Below are 19,860 nucleotides of genomic sequence, written 5' to 3'. Positions count from 1 at the left end.
CTCCAATACTCCTTAAAAAGTTGAAGAGGTAAAGGAAATCATCTTCACATATGATGTTGAATTCCTGGTGAGATCATCTTAATAAAACAGTGCTTGAATGGAACTGTATTGTATGTGCTAATTGTTAGCCGAAATATTTTGTACAGACTTACTCTTTGCCATTTTGAGTTGATGGGCCACAAAACAAAATTCCTTCCATGAGGTGTATTCTGATGAAAAGTCCCTAACTTTAGGTTTGTTTGATTCATTCTCTTTATATGATAAGTGGTTTTATTAATTAATACTTCTGCAAGAGGTTGCAAAGGTATATGCAAGATATTGAAATGCTAATACAGTTCTTTCATTGTTCTTAACTAAGTAGAATTATACAGCAGCACTGCATATAGCAGACAAAGTATGTCACACACATGATACTCTTATAATCAGAATTGAAAATCCTTATATAGCATGAGCATATAGACCAGTAGTGGTGGTATGTAGCATCTGAAATGTATATTTCTGCCTACTTGAAGTCAATTGATAGCTAATGGTGAACTGATAGCTACTTTTACTGAATTTAGTTTACACATCTCTAACATTATGTTAAACCTTCTTTCATTCATTCATATAGTAAAAATATCTGCTTTAACTCTAAGTGAATGAACTTTCAAAGAAAGTCCTTAGAAATCTACCACCTTCAACAGGTTTAGCTTGCTCTTCATTGATAGTTTTTTGGGATATGTACTTTGGATTGATGATATAGAGTAGATGAAGTTGATTGGGATACAGTGTAAATTAGATGAATAAAAAATATTTGTACGAATTTTTGTTGTTCTCAAGGAAATCTTGATTTCTTTGTTGTTCTGAATGAAATCTTGATTTCGATGTTTATACTGAAAGTTAAATTTTGATGTACTCAAATTATTATTTTTATGCAATAAGTGAAGATTGGTTTAATCTCTATTAACTTTGTACATGCGGTGACGTGTCTAAGACTTCTGAGGCCTTAGGCAAAATTTATCAAGTGTACTTTATATTATATCATGAGCATCACATTGACAGTAACTAATTTTTCAATTTTTCTTTAATTTTTGATGATCAAGGGGCTTATACTTTATGTTTGATATTTTGATGCTACTGAAGCTATTCCATATACAACAGAGAAGAAAATAGATGTGGTTGTGGAAACTACAGTCTGCTGTCAAACCTGTGACCATTCTGGAACCTGGTCTCTAAATGGAGCCAAGCCAATTCCTTCAGCCAAAGTAAGCATCACCTGCAAAGGTCATGTTAGTTACTACAAGGTTTTTCGGACAGACAAAAATGGTTACCTATATGCACAACTAGAAGGATTCAAGATGCAGCATTATATAAAAGATCATCCACTTCACTCTTGCTTCGTGAAGCCTGTTTGTTCTCCTCCTGAAAGTTGCAGCGTTCTCGCGAATGTTAATTACGGTTTGAATGGATCTCCACTTCGTTATGAGAACAAGAGATTGCGTGGAAGTAGGTATTAGGCTATTATATATGCAGCTGGTCCCTTGGCTTTCCATCCTCCGGATTGCTCAAAGACTCACTACTAATGCCTCAAACCATTATGAATTACCCTCCATCAACCATTTTGAGATTCATTGACTATTATTATGTTGTTGCTTTAATTTGTCTTTGTATTAATATAAGTTTACAATTTTAAATTGTATCTTTTGTTATTTTTTTGGTATATTGATTCACAAATTGGCATGTTAATGCCGATAATTTAATTTATGGTTTAATGGGTTTGTGACTTTTCTAGCTTGAGTTCAATAAGCATACAAAGTTTATATAAGTCATAGAATTTTTTTATTAAAAAGGAAAACAACAGTAATGAAATGAAACCTCTCATTCTATTATGCCACACAAAATCAACACAATTCTGCTTAGAACTAGAATTGGCACTCAGCAAACACTTTGTTCCAAAGACGAAGTTTATATAATTCTGCTTATTGAAGTGGTTGATTCAAGCAACAAAGACGAAGTTGCTGCTACTGATTCAATTGTGACTCCAACTAGTAAACCTTTGGGAAAGCAAGCAACAAAGACGAAGTTGCTGCTACTGATTCAATTGTGACTCCAACTAGCAAACCTTTGGGAAAGCGGTCTACTGATATTTGGGGTAGCCGAATATAAATATATACCGACCACTTATGAATTGTTCATGGAAGTTATGAGTTCTCTTTATCCATGCTTTTGGTTATTCAATATTTCAAAAGAGAGTTTACTTTGTCCATTATTAGCTCAGTAGAAAGTGTTTGGCAAATTGAATTATTTGTTGTTATTGAAGATACTCATTCATGTGACACGGTAGTCACGTGGAAGATTGTAGATAGTTTCTAGCTTCTCACACCTTATAAGAATAAGACCATGTGGATTGAAATTGCTATCATATCAAGGAAGGATACCAAGTATAATACATTTTCCATGTTTTGGAATAATAATATTTTCTTTTAGAACAAATTTTTTACAAGATACGTAATTCAACCCGTCAATGGACAAATATAATATCAAAAGTATATATTAATGATAGGATGGTATGTTATTATAATGTAACTATTATGAGTAGTATTCTATTTAAAACTAAGTTGATACTTCATGGTTTTTTAGATTTATATGTTTGTGATCTATGTTTGTCTCTAATAATCTATTCCTTTATAACAAAATTTTCCGAAAAAAAGATAATACAACCCGTGCGAAGCACGGGTTTGTAACTAGTTAGATTTAAAAAATTACTTATCTATTTAAAAAAAAAATTGGGGAAGAGAAGTTTCTTTTTTTTTATTAATTACAATGACAATGATGATATTTATACAACCATTCTTGTTGAGGTGACAAGGCTAACTAGTGTAAAAAAAGTATAACTCGTTTCATTTAACTTTTCTATTTCGTATAGATCAATTTAACATTCAGTAGTCGTGAATGGTATAATTTAGACAATAGGCTTAAAAAATTGTTGAAATTTTATAGCTTAAATATGATCATTTTTTTTAGGGAAGCTTAAATATGATCAATTATCTTTATTTATATGCACATTTTGATAAAAATTAAGTATGAACTTTCCATTCAAATTTTTTCTATCTGACATTTAAATAGTTCACCTTGACTTGACTTAAATTGCAAGTAACGGGTAAGTTATAACCTAGTGGAGGGAGAAAAGATCATTACATATCAAGGTTCCAAGGTTAGGGTTTAAACTAGATTAACCTACAACCAAGACAAGATGATTACGGTTGCCCGTGGTATCACATTAAGACTGTAGTGAGTCCATCCTGACATTGAGAAATAATCTCCCCAAGCACAAAAGACAAGTCGTAACACACCCATAAAAGAGGGGAGCTCCATTTCCTACTTCCTATTTCCTTCCTTCACTTACAAACAAACAAGACTAAACTTCTTTTTCTAACAATATCATCTAATTTTAAAGCATTCAAGCTTTATAACCAATATTTCGTTATCTTAAGTGATCAATACATTAGGATTTCTCTATTCTCCGACAATTAGGCTATAGAGAATTACACATTTCTATTGTATATTTGGATATTACACATTTCTATTATATCTTTTTCTTATAAAAATAAGAATAGAGGGAATACTTTTTAGTGTTTGGTCTCATGTCTACGTTGGAAGAAATGCCACGCGTTAGCGCAAGAGAGAGCTTACAAACTTGGTTAACAACAAAAACTACATTTATTAACAAAAAATTGGAGGATTTACTCATAAACTTGATAAATTTGTTATGATCATACTAAAAAAAATAAAAGAAATGTTAACTTGTCCCCCTAAAAAAAAAAAAAAAATTGGAGGATTTTTATTTTTTTAATATGGGGTTAAAATCGCAACATTTTAAAACTTAGGGGGCGAAAAATGCAGTTTAGCTTAAAGAATATTGAAATTTGGTTGAAATAAATTTTAGCATAATGAACAATATAAAAAATTCGTTTGAAGCACATATAAAAATGAGACATTTTATCAAAAAATCCTTCTAATGAAGGGTTTGCAAGAGAGGATTGAACATCATATAGAGTAGACATGTGAGATAAGAGTGGGATGACAAAAACAATTGATGTGCACCACCAAAGCTCTATATTTATAGCGGTGAAGTAAAAATGTGGGAGGACAAAATTGAAATAAGGTGAGAAAAAATAAGAGCAAAATAGACAAACTAGGTATTATGGTTGAATATCAGGGTTTGCACTTTGCATTACTATCTTTCAATTTATAATGTAGATATAAATACGAGAAATGATATTTATACAACTACTTTTTGACAACTTTTGGAACAACTCTCTCTCTCTCTCATACTCATATGTGTTTTTATTCTCTCTCTTGTTCTCTCTCTCTATTATTTCTATCCAATAAGAAGAGAGGAAAAATGATTGTCACTATAGTTGTCTAAATTTAGTTATACAAATATCACTCCTCTATAAATATAGACGAAATAGTTTTTGAACCCCAAACACCTCACTTTTCACAAAATTTTTAGCCACTTGAAAAAAAAGGATATTGAGGAAATAAAAAAGTGAAAGTAAGAGATTATTTAGTAGTTTGTTACAAGAGAAATTGAAAGTTTAAATATTTTTGTGTTCCACTAAATCGAGTCTTGTGAATTTTCTCATGGACTAAAATGAATCTTAACCCAAAGTTTAAACATCTATCTCTTTGGTGTAAAATTTATTTCTTAATTCATTTTTTACTCCTTATGATCATGTTTATAAGAGACATTTGAGGCAACAAAAATTGATATATATGATTCAAAATTTAGACTAAATACATAAACTTTTATTCATTAAAATGTCTTTTAGAAAGAGCCCCGAAGCCAATAGCTCCTTACCTTACGCCATTAACCTTAAGACACTAGTTAACATGATAAAAAAAATTGTCAATAAATCACAAGAGTTTAATTTATATATATATCGTTCACTCTTAGACATACACCCTCCGATATGTTATTACATCATTTGATAAGACATCACAAGTATGTTTTTTTAACTCATGACGTGATAACACATCATAAAATGTTGTGTAAAACATTTGTACACCACCAATAGATATATATAAATGAGTTTAATACCGATGTGTTGACAGTTCAAAACAATTTTGCACATACAACTAATCAAAACATTTAAAATGGTTATATTAGTTAATATTTTTAATTTATGTGGCTATTTAGAATGATTTGATTGATTATGTATGCAAAAGTGTTTTACACCGTCGATCTCTATATAAATTACGGTTGCTTAGATGAGCACACAACTTAAATTTACACTGACGGTGCATAAGACGCACGTGCCAAAGGGAGGTGTATTGTCAAACTTGGTGTATCGTCAATTCGACGACTCATAACGGAGTCTGAATACTTTTCTTCTCATTTTGTTTCCGCTTCTTCTCTTCTCCTCTCACCGTCGACGACGTCGTTTCGTTTTCGCTCCTCCACAGATCTACGGCGAAACCACCGTTTCCGATTGATCTTCTTCCGGCGAACCTCTTCGTCGGTGAAATTGGAAGTTGATACACTGGATCGGAGATGCCGGTGGCTGCTTCCGCTGTTTACTTCTTGAACCTCCGTGGTGACGTTCTCATCAATCGTCTCTATCGTGACGATGTCGGGTAAAATCTCTTCCTCCTCCTCTCTCTCTTTCTCAGTAGAGATCTTCACTGATGAAACGAAATCAAAATGAACCGTTTCTATGTTTTCACACTCTCAAATTTGTTATGACCTAGTTTCTGAGTTCGGATTAAGAATAATTTGTGCTTATAGGGAAATTATTGAGAATTTCTAGATTGAAGCAGCGTGTATGTTATGGCATCACAGTTTCAATTTTCGAAATTTTTCTTGCGCTAGATATGTAGAACATTTTAGTGTAATGCAGCTAGGACTAGTTTATAATATTAAGTATTAAAGCCTCTTTGGAAAACCCTAGAATTTGTCTGCTAATATGCAGGAGAATATGTTTACCTGAGTGATTCCCGGTAATGTTACTTCATGGACTGAATTAAATGAGCTAAACTTGTAGCTTTACCGGTTTAATTTTCCCACCGGAATTTTGTAATTTGGCTGATTTGATATACCTTGATCTTCCCGTTAATCTTTTAATGGGGAAGATTCCGGTTGAGTTAATGAACCTAACGTTGAGGTACCTACAGGTTTTAACTATAAAGTTTTTTTTGTCGGGTCTAACAGGTAACCCGGGTTTATGTACTAGCAATGTTTATGAAAACCTTTTTTCTTGTTCGAAACACAAACCCTTTTCCGTTGTTGCCATAATTGTTTTAGTTTCTTTTGTTGTGTCCGTTTTTGCGTCTCTTTTGTGGTTTTGAAGAAAAAGTACCCTTCTTTTGTTGGAAAATCCAAACGGGCTTTTATGACAACCACGTTTCAGAGAGTAGGGTTCAATGAAGAAGATATAATTCCTTTTTTAACAATTGACAATTTATTAGGAGGAGGTTCGGGTTATAAAGTGAAGGTGAAAACGGGTCACATAGCTGCGGTGAAAAAGCTTAGGGGTGGTAGTGGAACACAACAACCCGATACAGAATCTGTGTTTGAGTCAGAAATCGAAACATTGGGCAGAAATATAATTTATAAAAGAAACCAGGACTAGTTTATAATATTAATGCCTTTTTGGGAACACTGGATTTGTTGATTGAGTTGTTGGAGGTTAATTTATGATACTATTGGGTGCTTGACTGTATGTTATTATTTGTTGCTTTACAGGGGAAATATGGTTGATGCTTTTCGGACGCATATAATGCAAACGAAAGAACTTGGTACCTGTCCTGTGAAGCAGATTGGTGGATGCTCTTTCTTTTACATGAGGATCAGCAATGTCTATATTGTGATTGTTGTCAGTACCAATGCTAATGTAGCTTGTGCTTTCAAGTTTGTTGTAGAGGTATTTAACCTCTGATTTTCATTGCCATTTATCTGATGCTTGGCTTTGGCCATTACATTATGATGATTCATTTTGTATTCTATCCATCCTTTGTAATCTATCTGAGACGAAGGCTTTGATGTCTTTGTTGCTTGTGCATTCTTGATGTTTGATTATAATTAATATTTGCATGTGATTATATAAATGATTGTTGTATGTCTTATTTTCTTTGAAGGCTGTTGCACTATTCAAATCATATTTTGGTGGCGCTTTTGACGAGGATGCAATTCGCAACAATTTTGTACTCATTTATGAGCTTCTAGATGGTATGTAATCTGCATGTTGATGAATTAAATTCTTTTAATGTTCAATTTTGGTATTGTTTTGTAATACCTGCTACCGCTGAAAGCTAATGCAAGGATTTTAGTTAATAGTGCTGTTAGTTAGAAGAATATTTTCTAGCTATGTTCTTATATCTTGCCAAGTTTTTTTTATTGAATTGAAGAGTTAGTGATTTACATATGTGAAAGTGATGGACCCTTGATTCTGTAAGGTGCATTCTATGTCTATATAACTAATAATAAGGGAAAAAGGGACGACTGGAGGAAAAATACTGGAGAGGTGCGGTTATGCAAGTGCGAATTGAGTGGGGGCCATAGAGTGTAAAATGCCAGACAGTTATGAATAGGAGATGGGGTATTTTGGAATCATGGGAGATGGCAAGTTAGCATTAAGAAGCTAGTTCTCGTGTTTTCCAATTTTCTTCTTTTTTCGTTTACTTCATAGTTTCCAAACTTCTCATTTTATGCTGTAATAGTTACGATTCTTCACTATTGAGTATCAAACATTATTCGTTTGTCTTGGTAGTAAAACCAAACATTCTCCTTGGGATGATTTTTTTTTCTTCTATCTTTCTGGTTTGCATAAAAAATTGGGTACTTATAGTCTTATACGAAGAGGGCGATGCAAGAGCATTATTCTGTGCCTTACAAAATTTATAATTAGAAGTTGATTGAAATATATGAAATACAACACACATATGGTACCGTTCACTGCTTTTAAAAAGAAAATTATGACACAGTTTATCAAACTGGGCCATTATATGTTAAAAAGATAAATAATCCTCTTGTAAACTATTACGTTTATCTTGTAGTTGACAGAAACTCTAGGCTAGCTAAGGGTGAGATACATAGCTTTCGCTGAGGCTTGCAATTTTCATTCCTGTTGCAAACTCTAAGTTATATCAGTAATAATTGTTTGACCAAAATGATAGTCATAATTCCATCAGCTCTAGAGAATTTAATATAAACTGCCTTGGTTAAAATAGATAAGGTGTAAATATGTTTTTTGGTCCCTGCAAATATCACACTTTTGTTTTTGATCCTTGCAAAAAATTCTTTGCTTTTAGTCCTTGCAAATATACCACTTATTGTATATGGTTCTTGTTGTTTTGTTTTAGTCTCTCAGATTTTATATTGGGCCTAACTCATCCTTACAAAACCCGCTTGTAAGGTGAGGGCTGCCCATGCTTTATAAACACTACACATGCCATATCTCTAAGCAATGTGTGACTAAATCCACCCCTTCACACCCAACACAATGAAGGTGTTGGAGGCTGCAATGAAGGCAACCCAAATGCTGCAATTATGCGGCTAGGGGCGGGCCGCAATGAAGGCGGAATTTCCACCATAGTCCCTGGAATATTTGTTTACGTTGAAATTGGTCCCTGTAATATGTAGAGAATTTGATTTTAGCCCCTCCAATATGGGCCACATAAGGACTAGAATGGATGTTTCACTCGCACATATTACCGAGACCAATTTCAACTTGAACAAATTTTACATGGACTAAAATAAAACAATAAGGAATAAAAGTAAAAAGCGATATATTTGCGAGGATTAAAAGCAAACAAAAAAATGTATAGGGACTAGAAGCAAAAAATGGTATATTTGCATGGACCAACAACATATTTAAGCCAATAGATAATAAGCCAGGGAACTGCAATGGTAGTAGCTAATGTTTCGCGCTCGTGTATTTGAAATGAAACTGCAACGGTGCTTTTGCTTGATAACTTTATAAGGTGTTTTGCATTGTGCATCTATCTATTTTGCTAACAGGTTCAATAATTTTGTATAACTATAATAAAAGACCATGTGTTGTTTTTGTGACAACATATTTATCATTCGAATCATTGTTAGTGATAACTACTCACACGTATTTGCAGAAATCATGGACTTTGGTTATCCACAAAATCTTTCACCGGAGATCTTAAAGCTTTATATCACTCAAGAAGGAGTCCGTTCCCCTTTTTCATCCAAGGTTAGTTGCACATGCTTATGTAAATACCTTGAAATAAGGACTTGGTCGCAGATGCGATAGGATACAATCATGTTCATGGCGCATACAAACATTTTTTTTTTAAAAAGGGAACCTTGGAGAGTAAAATATTTACCTGCTGGTATATACCAAATTTCAAAGTATTACTTGCAAGAAAATTTTGTCTCTGCAATTCATTTTTTTTGGGGGAGGGGGACATCCCACTGATATCTGTTCGTTATATATCTCAAGTTATTGGTTCAATTTTTTCTTTGTTTTATTGTTTTCATTTCTTAATATGTATTGTCTGTTGAATATTCCATTTAGTCCTTTATTTCCTTTATTAATGCGTGCAATGGTTGGGAGAAACAGGCATCAGAGAGGCCTGTTCCAAATGCGACGTTACAAGTTACGGGTGCTGTTGGTTGGCGGAGAGAAGGCCTTGTATACAAAAAGAATGAGGTGGATTTTCTACCATCTGACATCCATTCTTTATGATTATTTCCATTCTATTACAATTTTACAACATTGTATATTACAGGTGTTCCTAGATATTGTGGAGAGTGTGAATCTTCTTATGTCGTCAAAAGGTGAGTTATGATCACGTCCTTTGATTGCATGTTGCTGTTTACTAGATTGCCTGCTAACTGTTTTATGGTTTTAGGCGTTGTTCTGCGCTGTGATGTAACGGGGAAGATTCTTATGAAGTGCTTTCTATCTGGAATGCCTGATTTGAAGTTGGGTTTGAATGACAAGATTGGCCTTGAGAAAGAGTCACAACTTAAATCACGCCCTACTAAAAGGTTTTTATCATCTGGACATGATTTCCCCACATTTTACCTCCCGATGAAATTTTCCTTTGACATTTTTATTTAAAAGTTTTGCTTATGTCTTTATGTTACCTGGTAATAGTAAATAATATGGTTGCTGTTTTCAATTTCTCATTTTTCCAATTTGGTCCTTCTAACATGCTGTACTGGGAAGACATTAGACCCTCCTGTTTTGTTTGCTCTAATATTGTGATAATTTATTTATCAATAAATCTCTATTTTGCAGTGGCAAAACTATTGAGCTTGATGACGTCACTTTCCATCAATGTGTAAATTTGACGAGGTTCAACTCGGAGAAGACTGTTAGTTTTGTGCCTCCAGATGGTGAATTTGAACTGATGAAGTAAGCTCATGCCTGTTGATTCTTGTTTGTCAAATTTTTATGAACCTACACCAAAAATATCACATGCATACCTTTGTAGGAAATAGGACAAGTGGGTAGAAGGGTTTGAAATTCAATCTCTCTGCCTCCTTTAAACCATTTGCTAGTAACTATTTCAAAGCCACTCTCCGAGCTTCTGTTGACTTTTGTACTAGGCACTTGATATCCTATTTCGTGGTAGATCTTCATCACCATCAAACTTTGATAGGGAAACGGATTATTGCATCTAGTCTTCTTTGAAAGAGCTTTGTTCCATCTAAGACACTCCAATAGTCCACCTTAAACAACATTGAGAGCTTAATTGAACTTGGATAATATTGGTTACAATTGCCCCATTTTCACCCCGTTCTCCTTTTGTTTTTGGTCAAGTAGCCTAGTGGCTAGAATTCACCCGACCCCTGCATATTATAATGCATTGTCCCTACCAATTGAGCTATGCTCACGGGGACTCACCCAGTTCTTTATTACCACGGATGGAGTCACAAGGTTCACTTCATTGGTAATCCTACTTATGGGCGTCTAGTACTCCATTTTATCAAGTTATACCCATCCTAAGAAGTTGACATATATTGCTATCAAGACTTGCAACATTGTGAAAGTTTGCTTTTTATCTTTCCAAAGCAGCGTGTCATCGACCGCAAATTGGTAGATCAATTATAACTACTAGAGAAATAAATGAAAACTGTGACATAACTCCCGTTATTAGGATCCTCTCATATCTGAGATGAGATGAGAGGGGGAGACTTAGGAAATGAGAGGAATATGCAATCAGATGGTTTGTGACTTTGATTTGGGAATTAGAGTTTAACTTTAGTTTTAGTTTTGATTATGTTTTTTTTTCTTCTGGAAATTTAGGGGTTTTCTGGGTTTCAATGAGATATGGGAGAAGGAAAAAGATAACTATGGATTTTTTCTGGGTTTATCCGGCCACATGGCTTATTTTTTAATGGAAAATCTTTGAGTGGACAATAGTGCAAGCTGATAATAGCGTGAAGGTTAACAATGCAGACGCATTGGTAATAACACAAACGACCAATTCAGAGAAAGAAAAAAAAAACTCAAGGGCCTATCCAGGAACTGGGTCAAACTTAAAAGACTGCAGGCGTAATTTGGCTTACATGCTATTACCTGATATTGTCCTGGAATTCTTTTTTCTGTTCATGCTGTTCACAATTTCCTGGACTTGTTTCATTTATTTAGAAAGGTTTTTTTTATAACTCCTTTATTCATGAAAACTATACATCAAACCATTAATTTTTTTGGATTTAAGTATTGGTTTGGGACCTGGGAGTGTGCTCCTCCTCGAGGTCTCAGGTTGACAGGTTCGATTCTCCCCAGTGCCAATTTAGGTGGGCTAATTTAGCTTCTTTTTTTTGGATTTAAGTAGTCTTTCATTAACATGACTCGTGATAGGATATTTTGGCATCAATTGATCCATTTACCCGACATCACCAAGTGGGAAAATATTTTTATTGTTATTGTAATGTAGTTGTTATGCTCCTTTTGTTGTTAGATTATTTTCTTTGTTTGATAGTGTTTGTACCATTGAAGTGATAGTCACCTCCTTGAGAATGTTAGCATGAAATTCAAAGCTGATTTTTGTATTTCAAAGAAATCTACTTTATCAATTTGCATCGCTTGGTTTTACACAAATCACAAGAAATATAGGATCAAATTAATTATCAATGGTGTCAGTTTTTTTGCTAAAACAATTTTATAATATCAGGTATCGTATCACTGAGGGTGTTAATCTTCCCTTCAAAGTATTGCCAACCATCAAGGAACTTGGTCGAACACGGATGGAAGTAAATGTTAAGGTTTGAAAAATTTAATGCTGCAGGTCAAATCGAATTAAGGTCAAATATCCTCCAATTGTTCCTTTTGTTTATTTTTTAACATGTTTTTTCAGGTAAAGAGTGTCTTTGGTGCAAAGATGTTTGCACTAGGGGTTGTTGTCAAAATTCCTGTGCCAAAACAAACAGCAAAAACGAGTTTCACAGTCACATCCGGTCGAGCAAAATATAATGCAGCTATTGATTGTTTAGTTTGGAAGTAAGTGTCTCGCTTTATTATGATTTCTATATGAAATAAAGGTCATTGAAATTGGTTATTGAGTATGCTTTAGTAAACAACTTAATGAAGCGTTTATTCACAAGTATTTATATTTATGTATCAGCTGTAAGGTATGTCTATAATCAAACAGATAACCTGGTTAAATTATTTTCATATAAGTTGCATGCTGTCTTCATAAGATATTATTGAGAATTTATATAAAGCTAAAAACAACTTTTTGCAGGATAAGAAAATTTCCTGGGCAAACTGAGCCAACTTTGAGCGCAGAAATTGAACTTATTTCTACGATGACTGAAAAGAAATCATGGACTAGACCACCTATTCAGATGGAGTTTCAGGTTTGTTATCAGTTACTTCAACAAATCCCATGAAAATAAGATGAAACATCCTGATTACCGTAGAAGTATTTATGAAGGCTTATTCATGAAATTTGTTGGATGTGTAATTTATCTTAGCTTAGTTAGTGTCAGGTTAAAAATATATGTTATTGAGTGAAATTCTGGATTATTCATCATCAGATTTGCATATACTCTTTTGTTTTAGTTTGCACTGGCAGACACGGTTTGCAGCATATCCACTTCTTCAATTGCGTATTGATAAAAAGTTATTCTTTTTCAAATGCCATTCTCATTTTGGGCAACTGTTGTTGTGGTTATTGTTCCTCCACCGTAGGCAAAACTTTTGAAGTAATATGTCACATTCACCTGCATGGCACACACATCTCTCCAAACTCGTCTTTCTCTTCATGCAGTAGCTCGATCTACCTATCTTATTTCTATTTATTGCAGGTTCCCATGTTCACAGCATCTGGTTTACGTGTCCGTTTTCTTAAGGTATCTGTCATGCATTAGTATGCTCTTCATTTCTTTTTATTTTGCATTTTTTTGGAACTCAGCGGTTTTATCTAATTTACTCTCTGAAGGTGTGGGAAAAGAGTGGGTACAACACTGTTGAATGGGTTCGCTATATCACAAAAGCAGGATCATACGAGATTAGGTGCTAGACACATTGGGATTGCTTGGTTTCAAACTTCAGGGATTAATTGGTGGAGATTGATGTAATCTCAAATAATTAAAGGTGCAGTTCAATCTAGGTATCCCGTTATTGCAGGGTTTTTTTTAAGGTTGAGGTGTTTTTCATTCATTATATTTTGCGTGTGAAAAATCAGTTTAATATTTTTGGTTTCGAAAGCCATCTTGTTAATGGAAACATAAATTGATTCTCTCTATATCCCCTGTACACAATGTATTGTATTTTAATGATAATGTTTATTGAGTGATGCATTCTGTAATTTTTGTCACATTTCATGTTGCGTTGATATATACTGTATTACAACTACAATACAGACAGTCTTGGGTGCTTATATTTATATCTAATATGGTGTGAGATTGGTTCAATGGAAGACATCTTATCAACAGAAAGATAATAAAGGTGAAACTATAATAACGGTAATCCTTTATGAAAAACATAAGCACCAAAGAGGACTATAAACATGACATGGTATCGTACCCTTAACCCTTAACAAGCGGTGTATTTTGACATATCGGTATCAGTATCAGAACTGTGCTGCTGTACGAATAGAATAGAAAAAGAATATGAAACACACGATTCACTATGTGTCCACATTTAGCGAGTGAATGTATAATCAAACGGTTCCATTTTTAATGAGTAAGCAAACAATTAGTTAGCCAGTCAAATGGCTAATCGACCAAGTAATCAAATTGGTTTCTTTTTGTGAAATCTGTTGTTGTACTAAGCAACTGAATTCAAGCTCAGGACATTTCCTGATGAAAGAGATCTGAACTATATCATCCAATTAAAATCTTGCAACGGGATCAAATTTGGGGATAATATCACTAATCTTTATCCATCGAATGAAAAATAAAATATTATGTGCTCCGTTTATTTTCTTTCGTTGCATCTTCCATAAAAGTAAATTTTGTTGGATAAAAGTTAGGGACAATATTTGTCCATGATAGATCACATCTGCACGTTAGTAGATCAACAATTGGATTTTAATTTCTCTTAATACTTATCGCACACCAGATGTATTCACATTACCCAACATTTCAGGTGGGGTTTAGGATGGGAAAGAGGGTTGTTTCCCATCATGGGAAAGTTATTTTTGACCATTAAATTAAAGAGGTGTATAGATTTTATGATAGTCTATCAACACTATATATTTTCCCCACATCATCTTCAACCTTGAGAATGCAAATCTGCAGCTATAGATTTCTTATCTTCGTTTTTTTTTTTCCTCAACATGAAATTCAAAAATAAAATACAAGGAATTGAAGCTCTTTTGCAAAAAATCCAAAAATAAAATACATGAAATTCGTGTGAGCACAAAATTTTGTGTTTTCTAGATTCAAAATCTAACTCTTGTAAATTTAAAATTAGGTAGATTTAGAAAAGTGCTTTTGGTTTGTGCTGTATTTGGATCTGGTTGCTGAAAGTCTTAAACTAGGATGGTAATAAGCATTAAATGGATAATGAAAAGTGTGTTCGTTGTACACGTGAGCAGGTTGAAGATTTTGCAAGGCTTTGTCATGAATGTGTAAACCAATTTCTGAAAGTTTAGTCAATACCATTTGAATCACTACTCATGGAGGTTGAAGGATGACGAGGGATGTGGTAAAGGAACTGCAAATCCAGATCTGTGAGATTGCTGCAAGTGGTGTGTGAGAGACATGAGGAGAGTGAAAAAAATCTTGTGTTGAGGGTTTATAATAAAATCATGTTCTCCATTTGATCTAATGGTCAAGAATAACTTTCCCATGGTGGGAAACAACTCCCCTTTCCCATGCTAAACCCCACACCAACATTTCATATATATGGAGTTGAATAACCTTTAATCTCCATGGTGAGCACAAGATTCAATAGAATAACAAAATCCCATCATTTTTTTTTTCAAAATTGAGTATCTTTCCCGCGCAACATACTAATTTCATGAGTTTTGTGGGATCCAAATGAATGGTAATCCATCCCTAAGATTTTTAATGTTGTGGGATAAGTAAGAAGGAATGGAAGGAGTAACGAATTGAAATAAATTTTTGTTATTGCATTTCGAATTGGTTACAAATGAAGTGACAAGAGTTATCTTTGGTAAAAAAATAAAATAATAACCTTTCTCAAAAAGAAATTTAAATATACAGAGAATATATGATTTTGGGATGACTTTCTCGCTTTCAATTATACTCTTAAATAAATGATAAGGTAAATTCTTAGGTAGCTTAAAATTTGAATGAATACACCTTCTAGACATATTATGTTAAATATTTAAATTTATTTTAAACTAATATAAAAATATGACATGACATTGATTGATTGGATGTGAGGTACATATCTAACCAAACTACATGCGTACCATTGTGTTTACTCCAAATAAATAAATTTGCTATATTTTCAGTGTAATTGAAAAAGATAAGAATTTATATTTTTTAAGGAAATAATATTTTATATTATATTTGTTATATTACTAAAATAGAAAATGTAAAAAAAAAAAAAAATGATAGAGAAGTGAAGAGGTATATGCAGTGGAATCGTCGATAGTTGTTGGTAGTAGCAGCAGCAAATGTTAGTTGATAGATAGATATGCAGTGGTTGGTCATACAATAACAATAACATTAGCGTCGACGTGTTTTTGCGTCTTCCCGATTAGCAACAATAAAACTCTCTCTACTGCACATAAAATTAGAACGATTCTTCTTAGTTCCACTACGACGTCGTTTTATATTGATGGGTCTTTTCAGAAAGGTTTTCGGATTCCTAGGGTTTTCTAAAGATGATGACAACCACGATCACGATTCCAATGATAACAATAACTCCGACGATCGACACGCCGCCTCCGGTGCCGGTGGTCAACATCGTCCAACGAATTTTCGCGTCAAAGAAACCGGTCAACCTCGTAGAGGCTTTAGCGTTAAGGCTCAGGTTGTGAACGATCGTCCTCAACAACAACAACTTGGTCCCGTTCTCGCTCCTTCTACCTCCTCTGATGGCGGTGTTCAGGTAGGTCCCTTTTTCTTCATTTTCAATCTAATTCTCATTTAACTTAATTAATTTACGATTAGCTAGATGTAGATCAAATTACTTACATTTACAGTTTATGATTTGAATCTCAATTGTTCAACTTTGAATCTGAATCATCCTTTCATTGCATTTTTTTAGTGTTAGTATTTTACTTTATGCAACCCTTAAATTGTTTCCGCTGAGTTGAAATATGCTCGATTTCTGGATGTTATGTTGTCCATTCATTTCTGTTATCATGTTGATGGTATCATTACTGAAGCGTTGTCAATTGCTGAAAATAACGGTTTGTTCAAATTCCGATATAAAACAGTGCTATAGTGCCTGTGTAGCCACTATTTGACAACATTTTGTACTAAATAGTGTATCATTAGACAATAACGATATGTTCTTATTCCGCTGTGCTATAGCCGCCATGATGCCTATCCGTGGGGGAGTTTGACCTCACTTGACGCTAATATGGTAAACGGCGGCCAATATTGTGGATTTTTCCGCCATAAAGTGGCTGAAATTCCGGAAATTTGGGTCTCTTCTGCAGACGACACTGCATTTAACAACACCGGCTGTTGGAAATATTTAATCTAATACAGAAAATAGTAAGCAGTTATTACATATAAATTTTTTAGGGGTCAAATATGGATAAACATTTTTTTTCTCATTCGGTTAAATGCAAGTAACTGAGCTAGTAAGCCTTTTTTGGTCTAGCTGTTTGGGGAATGTTATAGGGTGCTTTTTTGTCAGCACATCAATGTGGTTGACAGCATTTTAGCTTTATTTTGTATGGATTTGGAGCATTATTAGGTAAGAACATGGACCATGGGTTGATGGCATAATTAGGTGATAACACATTAAAATCTGGGGCTTGTGCACCCATATCTACTGGATTTAGTTCATCTTTGTGAAGTATCAAGTTTAATCTACTATATAATTCTCTCACTTAGAGCACAGGAATGGGATGAAGCTAAAAAATTTCCTCAAACCCATAATACGTGTAAGAGTTTGAACAGTTCATTATTTCAAAGTTTGAATTGATAATGGAAAAATTTACGATGATTTGCTTTCTACCATGCCTTGTTTCAAAAAATGGTTATCTTTTCTGTTCAGCATAAGTACCCCCTGTCCTTGTTTGGCAATCGGGAATTCTTTGAACAGCTTTTCTGGCATGTATAATGGGTTTGAGGCATTGTTTGCTAATGCTTACTAATTAGTGGGCAACTTTTGTTTGTATTTTCATGATATTAAGTAACGAGTCTGTACAAGTTACAAAAAAAGAACAATTTGACGTCAAGGTATACAGACTCGACTAAGTACAGATGAAAGAGGGAAGGGGAAACTTGATTTATATGGACACTTTAGTACCTGTGTATTTTTCATTATTTATTTTCACCTGGTTCAGTTCAGCATAATTGTTCATATGTAACTGCCTCTAATTACGAGCTTCAGCCTTCAGTATGGAAGACTTATAATTTAATTACCGATGAATCTTCAGAAAATAAATGGAAAAAATAACTAAAATGAGTTGCCAGTTAAGGCTTTCCCTCAAAAAACAAAGTCAAGCTAATATAATTTACTGTTCTACCACTTTTGAAAATTGTTAACTGCTAATGGCTTTTGTATTGGAAATATTTTACCAGGAGTTCTTAAATATTAATTGTTCTAAGAAGGTTATAGAACTGGTGTATTATAATTTGAGTATTAGGTCATAATTGAATCTCAGCTAAAGCTGGCAATGGTTGTTTTGTGTGCTACATTTTTTTGCGTCCCTTGCTCAGCCTTTTGTGTTTTGCTGTGGTGTGGATGATAACTCTTTATTTTGTGGTTAGATACTTCTTTTTGAACTGGTGCCTCTGAATATGGTGCCTAAATTTTCAGTGAGCTGCAATTGTTAGATAATTTTTTCTTTGTCAAGTAACTTGCTTCTAACAGGGAACTGATATTTCTGAGTTCTTGTGTTTTACTTCACCAGGGTCTGGGGTGGTATGCAAAGCGTCTTAGGATAGATGAAGATGGAGATGTAGCAAATAAATTCTTTGTTGATGTTTCTTCAGAGACGCCTGCAAGGTTTACACTGAATAATGACACTAGGCCAGTCAAAGTGAAGAAACAGGTCCTATCATCAGAAGGGAAAGTTCTGCAGTGTGTGGAACACCGGGGAAGGTTGCAGGTTGTATAAGTAATCCTTTAGAAATTGTTCTGGCTATTCATTAGTTGAACTTTTATTGTTGTGCATATGGTTGGAACATGTAGTCGAACGCTACTTCATCACTGAGCCTTACTTTATGGTTCCTTTTCCCCCTTTGTTTACGTCTTTCACTAGCTATGAGTGTGTCTGGAAATTGCTGCATTTTGGTGAAAGTATGTTGGAGTTAAATATACTACAATTTAAGGAAAACATACTCGACAAATGAGATAAGAAATCTCATCTTTAAGCTACATTACGGAATGTGTTAAATTTTTAGGTCTAGTGGTTGATATTTTTTTGGGTACTGACATTGAATGATATAACAAAAGAGTGTATTTGGGTGAGCAGGACCATGTCTGAGGAGATTTATGATGATCTGAAAATGCAAACATATCCCTCAATCATTATTGAAAATAGCTGGATTCATCATAGAGAAGGAACATTATATGTCATTGTTTTATTTAAAAAATTGATATACATTGATATCCACAAATGTCTTAAATAAAATCCGTTAAATATCTATCTAACTAACAGATATCCACACGAATGGTCGAACACATGTATCTTTTTATTCAACGGGTCAGATAGCGGATGATTACTATCTGTGTCGATGGATAAACATTCCCATATCTAATAACAACTAACATTTGTCATTTAATTTTTTTTCTCAACCATCTTAATTGTAAACGTGATAACGGACTTACGAGTAAACTATGTTAGATTTCAGGACACCTGATGGTCTGACTTCCTGTCTGACATATTGAATTTGGTTAATTTTGGGAATTTTCTCCACACAACACAACACTCTTCTGGAAGAGTGGAAGTATAATTTCATTCAGTGGCGAAGTTAGAAATTTTATAAAGCTTGGGCAAAATAAAACAATGATAAGTTTTAGTGACAGCTACAACCGTAGGTAGAGGTCCATAATGTTTTTAAAATGGACTCCTTAGAATTACTTACGGTTTTTTCCGTATGTAAAGGTGAAAAACATGCAATTACAGACGAATTTAACTATGGAAATTTTCTATAGTGACGGATTTTGGCCGTCACTAAAAATCAAATTTTTTGTAAATTTCTTGCAGTGATACAAAGAAAGTATGGGTTGAGCTCGAGCGCATGCCCAGACTAGCTGGGTGGTAAATCCACCTCAGCTTTCATACACT

The 19,860-nt window shown here is 33.9% G+C and overlaps 2 protein-coding genes and 1 pseudogene across 2 annotated transcripts; all 3 read left to right on the top strand.

The window, feature by feature from the left end:
• The first annotated feature begins 1,103 nt into the window (after positions 1 to 1,103).
• Positions 1,104 to 1,770, top strand: LOC11421817 (non-classical arabinogalactan protein 30-like; annotated as a pseudogene).
• A 3,545-nt stretch (positions 1,771 to 5,315) lies between these two features.
• On the top strand, positions 5,316 to 13,787 carry LOC11424806 (AP-2 complex subunit mu). Its single transcript, XM_003611425.4, has 13 exons — positions 5,316 to 5,619; positions 6,728 to 6,905; positions 7,120 to 7,210; positions 9,109 to 9,203; positions 9,573 to 9,662; positions 9,742 to 9,790; positions 9,865 to 10,003; positions 10,257 to 10,373; positions 12,139 to 12,229; positions 12,322 to 12,464; positions 12,709 to 12,823; positions 13,274 to 13,318; positions 13,408 to 13,787. The coding sequence occupies exons 1-13, from the start codon at positions 5,537 to 5,539 to the stop codon at positions 13,486 to 13,488; spliced, it is 1,317 nt and encodes a 438-aa protein (XP_003611473.1). The 5' UTR covers positions 5,316 to 5,536; the 3' UTR covers positions 13,489 to 13,787.
• A 2,234-nt stretch (positions 13,788 to 16,021) lies between these two features.
• Positions 16,022 to 19,040, top strand: LOC11420530 (uncharacterized). The gene is made up of 2 exons (XM_003611424.4): positions 16,022 to 16,496; positions 18,481 to 19,040. The coding sequence occupies exons 1-2, from the start codon at positions 16,224 to 16,226 to the stop codon at positions 18,685 to 18,687; spliced, it is 480 nt and encodes a 159-aa protein (XP_003611472.1). The 5' UTR covers positions 16,022 to 16,223; the 3' UTR covers positions 18,688 to 19,040.
• Positions 19,041 to 19,860: the final 820 nt, after the last annotated feature.

Source organism: Medicago truncatula, chromosome 5 (assembly GCF_003473485.1).
Source record: "Medicago truncatula cultivar Jemalong A17 chromosome 5, MtrunA17r5.0-ANR, whole genome shotgun sequence".
In the NCBI taxonomy this organism is placed as follows: Eukaryota; Viridiplantae; Streptophyta; class Magnoliopsida; order Fabales; family Fabaceae; genus Medicago; species Medicago truncatula.
This window is presented reverse-complemented; position numbering and strand designations above follow the sequence as displayed.

What these genes read in the sequence shown, in the direction of transcription:
- LOC11424806 (XM_003611425.4), top strand. Translation starts at nt 5,537, where the DNA reads ATGCCGGTGGCTGCTTCCGCTGTTTACTTCTTGAACCTCCGTGGTGAC. An exon ending in CTCTATCGTGACGATGTCGG is followed by an intron (nt 5,620 to 6,727) that starts GTAAAATCTCTT and finishes GTTGCTTTACAG; the next exon opens with GGGAAATATGGTTGATGCTT. An exon ending in TTGTATACAAAAAGAATGAG is followed by an intron (nt 9,663 to 9,741) that starts GTGGATTTTCTA and finishes TGTATATTACAG; the next exon opens with GTGTTCCTAGATATTGTGGA.
- LOC11420530 (XM_003611424.4), top strand. Translation starts at nt 16,224, where the DNA reads ATGGGTCTTTTCAGAAAGGTTTTCGGATTCCTAGGGTTTTCTAAAGAT. An exon ending in CCTCTGATGGCGGTGTTCAG is followed by an intron (nt 16,497 to 18,480) that starts GTAGGTCCCTTT and finishes TTACTTCACCAG; the next exon opens with GGTCTGGGGTGGTATGCAAA.